Source organism: Muntiacus reevesi, chromosome 1 (genome assembly GCF_963930625.1).
Source record: "Muntiacus reevesi chromosome 1, mMunRee1.1, whole genome shotgun sequence".
Lineage (NCBI taxonomy): Eukaryota > Metazoa > Chordata > Mammalia > Artiodactyla > Cervidae > Muntiacus > Muntiacus reevesi.
Window position 1 is genome coordinate 86,131,315 of NC_089249.1, and position 13,658 is coordinate 86,144,972.

Here is a 13,658-nt window from a genome sequence, read left to right on the forward strand (position 1 = left end):
CGGGCGGAGCGGGGCGGCGGGGCGGCTTCCCTCTTCCCTCGGGTCTCTGCTGCCCCCGTGCGGTGCTTGCCCGTAGTGCACCGAGCGCTCCTGTGCGCGAGCGCGGACCGCCAGGGCGGGTGTCAGGGAGCCGAGTCTGTCAGGACGCGGCTTCGCTGGTCAAAGCACTCCCAGGTCTCTTTAGCTTGTTCAGTGGAGACCAACAGCCGGCCAGATCCGCTCTCCTCTTTCTTCTCTCACACCAACCCCGCTTGCCCTTTGGTGACAAGGCCACCTCCCTCCCCTGGGAGGGCAGCTCTGGCGGGTTTATGTTTGTGGGATTTCAGGAGACTGAAAACGGCCGGAGGGAACTTTTGTCTCAGCCTCCACCACCTCCTTTCCTTCCTTCCTCATCGGCATAAACATATGAGGGTTTGCACATCTTACCCGGCTGGACGGAGGCTGCCGCTTGTGTTTTGCGTCCTGGAGGAAGGCAGGAAGCGGGTGTTCCATCTCTCACTTTGTCTCACCCCGGGACCATTTACTGATCTCCCAGGGCTGATCCTCTGTCCTTTGTTTATTTATTTATTTTTTTCCCCCTTTGGGGTTTTTAAGGTGATAGAAACCCGTTTCTCCCAGCCAGAGTGCTTTTTCCCTTTTCTCCTTAAGAGTGAATACTTAAACGATCTTGCGGTCATCAAATTCAACTGAATTCATCATCTGCAAATCCCCTGGGTAAGAGAGAGGCCACCTTGGTGCTGGGCGTGACTCTTGTTGTGGCCGGGGCTCACAATGACAGGCGACACCCTGGTCTAGACGAGACAGCCCCACCTCCCCGCCCCTGACCCTCCGGGCCACCTCCTCTCCTGCGGGTCACACGGTCCTTGTTGGTCTGACAGTGTCTCTTTTGACTGCTTGTCCTCCAATCAGTTAATGAGCGTGTCATCCTTTAAGTCCCCAAACATGTCTCCATTGGCCTCCCTTCCTCGGGGAAACTGAGAAGGATGAGAGGGCTAGAGGCTAGGGAGAGATGGAGGAAAGGAACAGAGGCTGAGAGAGGGGAGGGAAGAGAGGAGTCAGGGTGAGGGAGAGATGGGGAGGAGGAAGGAGGCGGAGGAGGAGCAGGAGCTAAATCTGGAGGAGCTAAATCTTGACTTTGGCACCAGTGGGAGAGACATTTTCAGGGACATTCACATCTGTTCCCTTTACTTGCTTGGGACCCCGTCATGTGGCTTCATTGTGTGATTTGAAAGAACGTTGGATTATTGGCTTCTGAGTTACCGGAGTGGCCAAGACACACATACATGCAAGTGTGTTCTAGGGACCTTCAGGGACGCTGGCACTAGCCGTGGAGCTGGCTGCACCCCTGTTTCTCTTTCTCCTCCCAGCTGCCAAGGGTAGGGAAACCTCCCAGATCCCGTGAGGGGCTCTCCTTGGCCCTAGGGTGTCTCCTGCCAGAACCGGGCAAGAAGGAGGTGACCCAAGCGATCTGGGCGCTCCCAAGAATCCGTACCCCATGTCCAGTTTTCCTGCTGCACCCTAGCAGCTCATTTGCCAGCAGCAGACACACTTCAGTGGCAGATAAGGGTTCTCAAGTTTATCTGGGTTAAATGTCCCAGTCTCTCACTAGACGGTGTGATTGTGAGCATGTTTCCTTATTCATAAAAGGGAATAGTCAGTCATCCCTACCTCGTAGACTTCTGGTGAGGGTTAAATAAATGATATATGTGAGTCATTCAGTAGGTGCCTGAAACATAGTAAGTCCTTGTCAACCCTATCGTCCACCTGCCAACACTCTGCCCAGCCCAGTCCCACGCTGCTTCTCTGAATAGAAAAGGCTGATATCTGTAAATGGAGGGGCGAACAAAAGAGAATGTATTCACGTAAACCACAACTTCCTCCCGATGAGTCAAGAAAACGTTGATCATGTTTATTGAGCTGCATGAAGGAATATGAACTTTTAAAAGAAATGCTTTTACATTTAACAAAGAAAGTGGAGCTAAGAGGCAAAACTCGAAGTAAAAAGAAGCCCAAATAACTCAGAATCTGCCACTGAGATTTTAGTATCAGCAGTTGCAGCAAATCACCTTGTCTGTCCCCTGGAGGAGGGTAAGGAAGAAAGCTTCCACTTGGGCCAGCGAAAGACACAGTTTCTAGAGGCGGAAGGCCGATGAGCATCTTCTAAAAGGGAGGCAGGAGGACCCAGGCTTGTGTCTGTGTTACTTTTTGTATGAAGCCTCAAGGGGAGCGCTCGATAGACATCTGCTAACCATACCCACATGTCCACATTCCCATCATTGTCACTCCTAGGTCAGTGAATCTTTGTTTTCAGGGTCTCCTTGTACTGTTTCACCAGGAAGCCAATCCACTCCTTGGTTTTCTGTTTGGCTTCCTCCCAAGTGTAGAGGGGCTTATATCCCAGATCTCGCTGAGCTTTCTTGTAGGAGAAGGTGAACACGCTGTTTGAAAGAGTCAGTAGGTGGCGGTTGAAGCTGGGGTTATATTTGTAAATTGGACTGAGCAGGAAGCTCACTATTTCCAGCAGGAAGGCAAGCCAGTACTGCAGAGAAATAGGAAGGCTCATCCGGGAATCCAGGCAGAAGCCCCATTCTTTGCTCAAAGTGTAATTGAGGTCATCGTAGCTTTGGTGAGGCGTGTCATCTGAGATGTAGTAGAACTGTCCTTGGATGTTCGGGACCTTTTTGGGGTCCCGCAGGGCCCTCAAGGCCAGAATGTGGGCCCAGGCCACATTGCCAACATAGACTGGGTTGACTCTGGAGAACCTGCAGTGATTGGTCAGGATGCCATTGTTCTTCAAGGCTCTGTGCATGTAGGCAGAAAGGAATGGGCTCCCCTCCCCGTAGATGTACGTGGGCCTCAAGGCACAAGTGTACAAGGCGCCACCGTTTTTCAGAGCCCACCCATTAGCTCCCAGCACTGCCTTCTCGGCAAGCTTCTTGCTGTATGGGTATGGGGAGGACCACGTTGATTCATGATGCTCTTCTTCGTGGCCATCTTGGATGATCTCCCTGTAGGAGTTGGGCCCAGCCACCTCTATGCTGCTGGTGTGGATAAAGACCGGCACGCTGGCCTGGACACAGGCCTCCAGCAGCAGCTGGGTACCTGCCCAAAGGAAGCACAGCGTCAGTGTCCGGACACAGCCCAGGCCCAGCCCTGCCGTGCACCGTGTCTGCCCCTCGTCCTGAAGAGCAGTGGCTATCACATCTGAGCAGTGCATTGTCCCTGGCTAAGATCCAACCATGCTAAAGCCATAGGACAAAAGCGGAAATGAAAGGAGAACAAGACTTGGGTTCTGGACTGCAAGCATTTGGATTTCATGGACTTTGGGGATTTACATGGAACGTGTTTGTACTCTTAATGTTGGAAAAGAACGAGTTGTCACTTTATATTTTGCAGAGTAAAGAGATTTAAAAATGATCATTTGTCATCTCCAGCACCTCATTAAAGGTGGGCTGAAATGAAAAAGTAAAAGTGTTAGTTACTCAGTCATGTCCGACTCTGCAACCCCATGGATTGTAGCCTGCCAGGCTCCTCTGTCTACGGAATTCTCCAGGCAGGAATACTGGAGTGGGTGCCATTTCCTTCTCCAGGGGATTGTCCCGACTTAGGGATTGAACCTGGGTTTGCTGCATTGCAGGTGGCTTCTTTACCATCTGAGTCACCAGGGAAGTCCTAAAGACAGCTGTTGTAAACTTAAAAGATTAGGGGGGCATATTCCTAGAATAGGGACAACTCTGGTCCATAGGAGGACAGCTGAAGGACTCACATCACACACACACACACACACACACACACACACACACAGAGTTGTATGTAAGTAATGCGAGCGTGCATGCTAAGTTGCTTCAGTTGTGTCCAACTCTTTGTGATCCTGTGGACTGTAGCTCACCAGCCTCCCTGTCCAGGGGATTGTCCAGGCAAGATGCAAGTAATATATACTCTTATAATACATTGAATTGTTGGTATTTTCTTATCTTTTTTTTTGAAGATCAATAAAAAATTGTCACAAGGACTTTTTGTCACTGAGCAAATGAATGGTGGGTTCTGGGGAGAAGCTGGAGATCCGGACTGTGTTTCTGATTTTGCTTCTTGCAATGGCCACTCCTAATTTTGGCTATGACTCCTTTTACCGAGGTATGAAAAGTTGGGGTGGTAAACCTTTTATCAATACTAGTCTTTTGGAGCCTGTCAATGGCCTTATGTGTTGAGCCTGGTGAAGAACCAGAAAGGAGTGCGCCCTCTGCTGGTAATATATGTTATGGGAGGATCTTGTAGAATTCCTTAACCTGGGGAGAATTTCAGCTCCTAGAGGTAACCCAGAGTCTTCCCTACAGGAAAGAAATGATTTCCTGGAAAAAACATCATTTTGGAGTGGTATTTTTTTTTTTTTTTTAAAAAAGCCTTTTAATGTCTTTGTGCAATTTGATTTTCAGGAAAGACAGCCTCATTAAAAAAACTTAAATCTAAAAGCAGAGATAATTCAGAGCTAATGGTAAAGAATCTCCTGCCAATGCAGGATGTACAGGAGACACAGATTTGATCCCTGAGTCGGGAAGATCCCCTGGAGAAGGAAATGGCAACCCACTCCCGTGTTCTTGCCTGGAGAACCCTATGGACAGAGGAGCCTGGTGGGCTGTGGTCCATGGGGCCAAAGAATCAGACACGACTGAACCACTGAGCATGTACTCACGTAAATTGCACAAGAAGAAAAGACCATGATTGTGAAGCATTTTCTAAACCAGAGAGTGATACAGGGATACTAGTTTTAGTCAATGGAGGCCTCTAACTCTTCCCGGGGATTTCAAATCCCTTTTTGTTGGGAGCTGTGGAGAGTAGGCAATTATGGATTAGGGAAGCTGAAAACTCAAGACCCGTTAGCACTCTCCTGGCAGTGTGGGGGTAACCAGGGGTATGGCTAAGGCAAAACTAGAAAGGGTCTTTTTTGAGACTGTGATTTTAGGCCAGAGATGTAAAAGCAAAGAGTTGTTTTAGAAAAATAGTCTCTGAGTAGACTAATTCTGGTGGGCAAGTGGAAGGCAGATGTGCTGGGGGCTGGGATGCTGTGGTCCTAGAGAGACTGGCCTCCAGGGATCAGAGGAGGATACTACACAGCAAGCTAATAAGGGATTTAAGCTAATCCCTTGAGCGAAGTGTCTAGATTTAAAGTAGATTGGAAATCCACAGTTCAGAGAGAGCCAGGAAGCATTTAAGGGATAAGGATCTTAAGATGCTATACTCTGGACGCCTGAGCTACTCTTCAATAATAGACCTGGTGGGACTTCCCTGGTGGTCCACTTCTAAAGCAGGAGGGCATGGGTTCGATCCCTGGACAGGGAACTAAGATTCCATGTACCATGTGGTACCACCAAAAAAATGAACGGAAAAAAAAAAAGACCTGGTAGTGAGCTGAAACTGAAGCTCCAATACTCTGGTGACCTAATATAAAGAGGTGACTCATTGGAAAAGACATTTATGCTGGAAAGATAGAGGGCAGGAGAAGGGGGTGACAGAGGATGAGATGGTTGGATAGCATCACTGACTCAGTGGACATGAGTTTGAGCAAACTCTGGGAAATAGTGAAGGACAGGGAGACCTGGCTTGCTGCAGTCCATGGGGTTGCAAAGAGTCAGACACAACTGAGCAACTGTACAACAAGTGAGCTGAAGAGATGGCATTATGGACAGTGTAAAACTAGTCTTGTTAAGAAGATATTACAGGAAGACCAGAGCTGGCTAATTCTGTACTGCTGGACCACTGTGAACCAGCTTTGGTAGTTTTCTTGTGAGGAATTCTTTTCGGGGGTGAGCAGAAGTCCTCTCAACATTCTCACTACGCTTATGATTCTTCCTTTGCAGGAAGTCTTGCCTGAAGGAAACCGGCCCAGAGCTGTGGCCCATCACTCCTGACCTGGGGGCACCTCGTATCACAAAGCTGTTAGTTAGTTCTTGGCCGTACTGTGACCCCTGCCTTATAGCCACACAGAAGGGCTAATGTGATGACCAAGGAAACACTTGGTCCAACACAGTGGAGGCAGGAGGTTGTCGGAGAACAAGAATTTGAGGTTGGAGTTGAGTCAACACTTGATTGGACCAGCAGAAAGGTTTTTGTGGCCTTTGGACTTACAGAGGCATTGGTTTAAATTCTAGACCTTTCACTTCTCTCCATAGTGCCTTAGACAAGTTATTTAGCCCGTCTCAGCCCCAAGTTCCTCATCTAAAAAACTGAGGATGATGGCTGTGAATCTCTGTTGATTGTAAGAAAGTGTGTGAAAATGTTAGTCACTCAGTCGTATCTGACTGTTTGCGACTCCACAGACTGTAGCCCACCAGGCTCCTCTGTCCACAGAATTCTCCAGGCAAGAATACTGGAGTTGGTTGCCATTTCCTCCTCCAGGGGATCTTCCCGACCCAGGGATTGAACCCGGGTCTCCCAAGTTGCAGGCAGATTCTTTATTCTCTGAGCCACCAGGAATCTCTGTCAGTGGTGATGAGCAAAAACGCTTGGTGTCCACCCAGCAGGTGTTCACCAGGCTCCCCCTCCCTTATCCTGGCTTCTGATCCTCACTGGCCCATCTCCCTCCAGCTCCTCTCCAGGACCCTGTACCTTTCACATTGACATTCATGATGGTCTCTCGCGGGACAGCATCCCTGACATCGATGATAGAGACAGTGTGGATGACCGCCGAGATGCCCTGGCAGGCCCCTTTCAGGCACTGCTCATCCAGAATGTCTCCTTCCAGCAGGGTCAGCTTGATCTTGCTCTGGAGCTCTGTGTGAAAGGAGGCAGGTCACTGGAAGGCTCTCTGAATCTGCAAGTTTCCTGATAAAGGTGGCATTTTACTTAGGTCTTCAAGGACAGGTAGACTGAGGGGAAGGAGGGATAGGGAGGAGAGGTGAACAGCCCATGGAAGGAGCAAGTCAACAAGGGCATAGCAATCAGAAGGCACAGCATTTCTTGAGAAGGAGCAAACATCTCTTTCCATTCCATCTCCTTCCAAAAAAGATAAAAAAGAGAGTTTGAGCTATGAGGAGTCAAGAGTGCCTGGAACACAAAATTGTGAAAGAGACTCATGGGGCATGTATAAAATTCATTAAGGAAAGAATTTGCATTTAATTCAAATTAAATGCAATGGGGAATCAGGTATGGATTTGAAATTAAAGGAGACATGTAAGCAAGAGTTGTGGTGTAGGAAGCAAACCCCGGCTGCAGTATTATAAAGTGGATCAATGTGAGGGGTGGCTAAGAGAAAGCAAGGTGATTGAGGGATTAATCGGGCCATGGCACCACTGTTCACATGAGGAGGACAGGAACCAGGGATCCAGCAGAGGGAGCTGAGAAGAGAAGTGCCCAAAGTTTGGCTTTCAGACCTTACCTTCCAGGTCCTGGTTCTTACTGGAGATGGGCTGAGAGGAAGAGTCAAAGGCAGCCCGAGTTTTTTCCACTTGAGTGATTAAGAGGATGGTGGTGCTTTTTAACAGGAATTTAGAATGGGCCCCAATGGTGAATTTAACTGCAAGAGCTCTTATTAGATATCATCAAAAGAAGACATCAGTGCTGAAAATGAGCCAGCCACCAAGCGACTAACATTCTGGCCATTTTGGCCAAGGGTCACAGAGATGTCATCAGGGTCTCCGGCTCCTCTGAAGCCCACTGGAGGTGGCACAACTTCACCTCCTCAGATTAGTGTTGCCTCTCGGCTGTGTCCTCCTCTGTGCGACCCCACAGACTGTAGCCTGCCAGGCTCCTCTGTCCATGGGATTCTTCAGGCAAGAATACTGGAGTGGGTAGCCTTTCCTTTCTCCAAGGAATCTTCTCAACCCAGGGGTCGAACCCGGGTCTCCTGCATTGCAGCCAGGTTCTTTACTGTCTGAACTATAGGGAAGCCCCACCTTAGATTTGCCCATGAAATAAATATAGAGCCTGGATAAGTATCCTGCACTTATTTTGTGCTATTTATTTCACACATGGCTTTCAGCTTTCTAATTCCCTTTCCCAGCCATCTCATGAGACAGGGAGTCTGATTTCCACTTTACAGGCAAGGACATCCAGGCTCAGAGGCATAGTCTTAAGTCACACTTCTAATGAAGGCTCCAGCCTGCCCACCTGCCTTCAAGCCTTGCTTGCTGTCCCATCACCCACTTGCAGGACTGCAGAGCAATTCAGGATCAGTCAATTTAGATGAAATGGCCAGTCTCTCCATGCCGGGAGCCAGCACACGAGATCCCACCCATGACAAGGTCATGAGGAGAAAACCTGACAGGCAAGGTAGATCAGGTTTTCAGGGGTTTCGAAAAAGCCAGCTCATGAGATCCCACCCATGACAAGGTCACGAGGAGAAAACCTGACAGGCAAGGCAGATCAGGTTTTCAGGGATTTCGAAAAGCTGCCCCCGGCGCTCACCTTAACGATGATATCTGTCTTTCTGATGCCTGCCTCGATAGACTACTCCCTAATTTCTGTGTCACAGGCAGAAGGCCTTCCCCAATCTCTTTCCAAATAAGAATCAATTTAGAACTTTAATCAATAAGTTTCCCAGGTAGTGGTATTTTATGAGATTATCCAGGGTGAAAAGAGTGTTTCAATTTAAACTCCTTTGCTGGTAGTTTGTTAGCCAAATGCATTTATGCCCTTGGTACTAATATGCATGATTGCTTATAATATCCTAATCATAAAATAGCATAAAGAACCTGATTATATAAAAGCCCTAACAGACATAGAGCATTTTTGAGGGGTGAAGGAGTCCTATTAGAAAACACAAGAAAAATTATTCTAAAGGTGGTTATTGGGTTGACGTTTGCTTGCTGTGTTTTTGCTTTTAATGTGCTAAGGTTGTGTTACAGAAACCATTGTTAATATAGTTAAAGATCTAGAGAAATAAGAACTTAGCCCTAGTGTGGTAACAATGAAATGGTTGTTAATTGTCAGCCAGGAGTGCTAGGCAGAAGCTGCCTCACCAAAGTCGCAGAGTCAGTGTGGGGTAAACTTCTTAGATAAACGCAACTGACAACTTCTGCAGAAGGATTAATTTTTGTGTTAACTCTACAGAGTAGAAGTGTTTTGTGTTAACTCTACAGAGTAGAGTTATTTTGTGTTTATTTTTGTGTTATTTTGTGTTAACTCTACAGAGTAGAAGTTATACTTCTACTCTGTACTGTTGCCCTGTTAGTTATTTTGTGTTAACTCTACTTCTACTCTGTACTGTTGCCCTGTGAGACTGCTACCTTTCAGTTAAGGTCACCATAGAAAGAGAAAATAGGTTTATATTCACCTGACCTGCATAAAATGTTAATAGGCCCCCAGGCCAGAAGATAATGTACAAGACCCTCATAAACAAAGAAGTATGCAGAAAACACCCTGGTTTCGTGACGAACAAGCTGATGTGATGTTATACTATCTTCCCCTTAGAAATGTACTAATCTAGGTTATAAAAGCCACGGTAAAAAATAAAGCACTGCCAGACTCTGCCAGACTCTGCCAGACCCTGCAAACACCCCTCTCTGGTCATTCTCTCTCTCTCTCTCTGTCTCTTTCTCTCTCTCTCTCTCTCTCTCTCTCTCGCCGACGCCGTTCAGCCTGAGGGTACCCGCTGGATCCTGCCGAGGCTGGACCCCGGCATCTCCGCTGGCCAGAGAACAGTGAGAGAGAAATCCAGAGTGAAAAGCCTCCTGCGTTGCAGGTAGATTCATCACCACTGAACCACCCGGGGAGCCAGCCAGACAGCCTGGTTCAAATCCAGTTTTGCCATTTTCCAGGTGTGGGACCTTGAACAAGTTAATTAACCTCTGCTACATCCGGTCTGTATGCTTGTGTCCCCTCAGATCCATTGTTGAAATCCTAATGTGATGGTGTTAGGAGTTAGGGGCCTTTGGGAGGTTATTAGATCGTGAAGGTAGAGACCTCATAGACTGAATTTCCTTCTTAGGTTACGACTTCATAAAACCATCTGCTCTCCTTTAAGCCTCTTTGAGATTAGCTCCGCCCCAGCCCCTTCCACTCCAAAAAGGCCACAGAGTGGGAGAAAGGCAGAGGAGTTAGCTGGAGAGCAGAGTTTTCTGATTGTGTCCCCACTTCTTCCCTGCCTGTCCCTTCCTCTTCCTCTCTTTCAAGGCTGACTTCAGCAGACTGGCTCAAAGGCCAAGTAAGGAACGACTGCTCGCTCACCCGTTAGTCTGCAGGGATGCAGAGTGACCAGCAGAGGGCGCTGTAGATGCCTCAGCTGGAACCTCCAGCTCCCTCCTCCTCCAAGCCTCTGTGGGCTTGGCCAGTGTTTTGCATAGAATGAATATGCGATGGAAGCTTACCTGTTGTGAGCGGGGTTGGAGGGAGGCCCAGAGAGAAGCTACTGGACAGACTGGCGGTTGAGAGCCCAGATACTGCAACCAGACTGTGCGTGACTCTTTGCGACCCTATGGACTGTTGCCCCCAGGCCCCAATGTCCATGCGATTCTCCAGGCAAGAATACTGGATTGGGTTGCCATGACCTCCTCCAGGGGACCTCCCCGACCCAGGGATTGAACCGGTGTCTCCTGAGATGGGACCTTGAACAAGTTAGTTAACCTCTGCTGTGTCTGCACGTTTCTGTCCCCTCAGAGCCACATTGAAATCCTAATGTGATGGTGTTAAGAGTTAGGGGCATTTGGGAGGTTATTAGATCATGAAGGTAGAGCATGGATAGGATTAATGTTCTTACAGAAAAGACCGCAGAGAGATCCCTCATGCCTTCCACCAAGAGAGGGCACAGCAAGATGGTGCAGCTATGAACCAGGAAGATACCTCTGACCAGAACTTGACCCTGCCTTGATTTTGGACTTCCAGATTTCAGATGACTCAGCAGATAAATAATTCACCTGCAATGCAGGAGACACAGGGAGTGCAGGTTCGATCCCCGGGTTGGAAAGATCCCCTGGAGGAGGAAATGGCAACCCACTCCAGTATTCTTGCCTGGAAAATCCCATGGGACAGAGAAGCCTGGCAGGCTACAGTCCCTGGGGTCACACAAAGAGTTGGACATGACTGAGCAACCAAGCACGCACACACACACAGACTTCAGAACTGTGACCAATACATTTCAGATTATGAGATACCCAGCCTGCAGTATTTTGTTATAGCCGCCCGAATCGACTGGATTCTTATATGCCTGTATTCTTATTAAAAAAAAAAGAAAAATAAACCAAAGACCCTGTTATCCATCCCAGAGAGAGGGTTGTGATGAGGAGCAAATGAGTTGATACATGTAAAACGCCGGGCACAGCGCCTGGCACAAAAGGAACCCCGTAAGTTTTCTCTGTCATTATCTTGACAGAGGCCCCTGCCCACCCACACCTGCACCTGACTTATTCACCTTGGGAGCTGTTCTGCTAGGTTGAGCATCACTCTCTCTGGACATATGTCATCAGCCTGTATATATTGCTGGGATGGAGGGATTACAAAAGGTTGGTGTTCATCATCTGTGAATTTTTTTAAAAAAATCAAAGACACTGTTGGAGCAGAGGGCAGAGGAAACAGGATGTTTGCAGAGGTCAGGGAGGGGAAAGGAGAACAGAGTGATGGGCAGGGTCCAGGAGAGTGAGCTGGGGAGGGGGGTCCTGGGCAGCCAGGGCCTGTGTATAGATGGCCAATCCACTGGGACTGGGGAGGGGAGACAAGGAGTTGGTTTGGGGGCACACAGGCAGGAGATGGGAGAGACTAAAGACTCACTTTGTCAAGAGTTGGCCCTCGGGGCATTGACTGGGCTCATCTGAGCTCTGCTCCCCATCAATCCCAGAGACCTCGACAAGTCGCTTTACCTTTGTTGACCTCAATTCCTTGTTATCCTCTCCTACCATCCTCACAAGGTTATTTTGAGGATCTCGGAGCAAAGCAGGTTGGAAAATACATTATAAATCAAGCGTTTGCCTTGGCATCATGGGCAGCAGTCAGGAAAGAGAGCCATGAGCTGCTTTAGCGAATTCTGTAGTCACGTCCTTGTGATGATGAGGAGAGAGGCAAATAGTACAAAGAGATGCACAGGGTATCCACGGGAGGTGTGTCTGCATTCACGCTGCCTCTAGTTCTCTTTCTGGCTCCCTTGTTGCATGCCTGTACATTCTCTCCTCCCTGCTCTTTCTGGCTCCTTCTCTAATTCCCCCTCTCTCTCATTCACACACACACACACTCACAGACACACACACACACTCGCACACTTCACCCTCTCTTCCTTCTATTTCACCTTCAACAGAGATGCTCAGTGAAGCCACAGAAAGACAAGGGCAACCAAGAAGCTCTGGATCCCAGTGGTGTCATCTCCAGGTTAACAGCACTGGCTCGCCCTTTGCAGACAGTGCACAACAAGTAACAAGGCTCGTGGACAAGGGAGAAAACAGAAACATGATTTTCTAGATGAGAAGAACAGACTCTAAGTGTCTGGTCCACAGCCCACCCTCTCACCCTGGGCTGGGACCTCTGACCCATCTGGGACTGCACCATGTATTACCCTACCCCATCTTCTGACACTACCTGTGATTATACCATGGTATTACCCCATCTGTGATCTTCCTTTCTGATAACAGGATTAGCCTTGATTTGGCTACAACTTTCCTTAAACTGCTAGAAAGAACCCCCTCCCCCACACCCACGTAGGTCTTCAAAGGGAGCTACACTCCCATGACTTGAGCTTACTTACTAGAAAATTCCTCCCGAACTTCTGGTCTGAAGACTTTGTCTAGCACCCGGATTTCCTGCAGATCCTTCTCCTCCACCAATAAGCGGATGATCCTCTGGCCCAGAAATCCTCCTCCTCCGGTCACGAGGCAGCTCCATCCTTCCATGGCCAAACCTGGGCACTGAGAAACGCTCACCAGGAACCAGAAAGCACTGGGGGGGCAGATTGGGCGAGAGGACGATGCTGGAGAGAGCCCAAAAGAGAGTTCAAGTGATTCCATGCTCATAAAGACACATGGTGTTCCTTCTTTTCCATTTTTGTAAAAATCCCTTGTGCCCCCCTCCCAGGAGCAGCAGAAAGAAAGTGAAAAAGCTCTAACCGGTCAGATTGTGGCAAGCCAGATGAAAGCACCCGGGGTTCTGATCTCCAGATCGCCCAAAGACGGAACTGGAGAGAGCTTTATATGCTGCTGCCTCTGACTCAGCCCACTCAGCCTTGAACTCTTATGGTGTAATCATTGCTTACCTCTCCTCACTTCCTCTCCAAGAAGTAGTGACCTTTGCCTTGTATCTCTCATTCCTCCAAGGCATAGGAAGAGAGAGCAAGCTTCGAGGCCACAGCACGATAAAGATGCTTGGTTCTACCCTCAGCGGGACTCCTGGCAGTCAGTGTCTGCTGCCTGGGATCCACAGTCTGTGAACTTAAACTGGACGGGGAGAAATCCAGCAATATCCACTGTTGCCTTGTGCAGCAAATACATCTGGAGGGCGTGGGGGTGAGGTGGACCCACTGCAGCCCACTGTCTCCTCTGTCAGAGTGTTCTTTGAAATGTTGCTGTTTTGCAGAGTTTAGAGTTGAGAAATTTGCAGCGATGGAAGCTCCAATCACTAAATTCTGTGGAAGGCAATTTTTTTTCCCACTCAATATATCTGGAACCTTAGTTTCTTTCCCCCTGCAGAGCTCTGGGTTTCTGGAGGAAGAACACCATTGAAGGGAAGCTCTCTGGTGATAACTGTCT

At 48.5% G+C, this 13,658-nt stretch overlaps 1 protein-coding gene across 1 annotated transcript; it reads right to left on the bottom strand.

The window, feature by feature from the left end:
* Positions 1–1,067: 1,067 nt before the first annotated feature.
* On the bottom strand, positions 1,068–13,120 carry LOC136146916 (3 beta-hydroxysteroid dehydrogenase/Delta 5-->4-isomerase). The gene is made up of 4 exons (XM_065906019.1): positions 13,020–13,120; positions 12,662–12,883; positions 6,604–6,768; positions 1,068–3,102 (listed from the first exon to the last, which is right to left on the bottom strand). Exons 2-4 carry the CDS (start codon positions 12,804–12,806, stop codon positions 2,291–2,293), a joined length of 1,122 nt encoding a protein of 373 aa, XP_065762091.1. The 5' UTR covers positions 12,807–12,883; positions 13,020–13,120; the 3' UTR covers positions 1,068–2,290.
* Between the last annotated feature and the right edge of the window lie 538 nt (positions 13,121–13,658).

Coding starts and splice junctions, on each gene's coding strand:
- LOC136146916 (XM_065906019.1), bottom strand. CDS start 12,806: ATGGAAGGATGGAGCTGCCTCGTGACCGGAGGAGGAGGATTTCTGGGC. Junction 6,769..12,661: donor AGTTCGGGAGGAATTTTCTA/GTAAGTAAGCTC, acceptor CCTTTCACACAG/AGCTCCAGAGCAAGATCAAG. Junction 3,103..6,603: donor CATGAATGTCAATGTGAAAG/GTACAGGGTCCT, acceptor TCCTTTGGGCAG/GTACCCAGCTGCTGCTGGAG.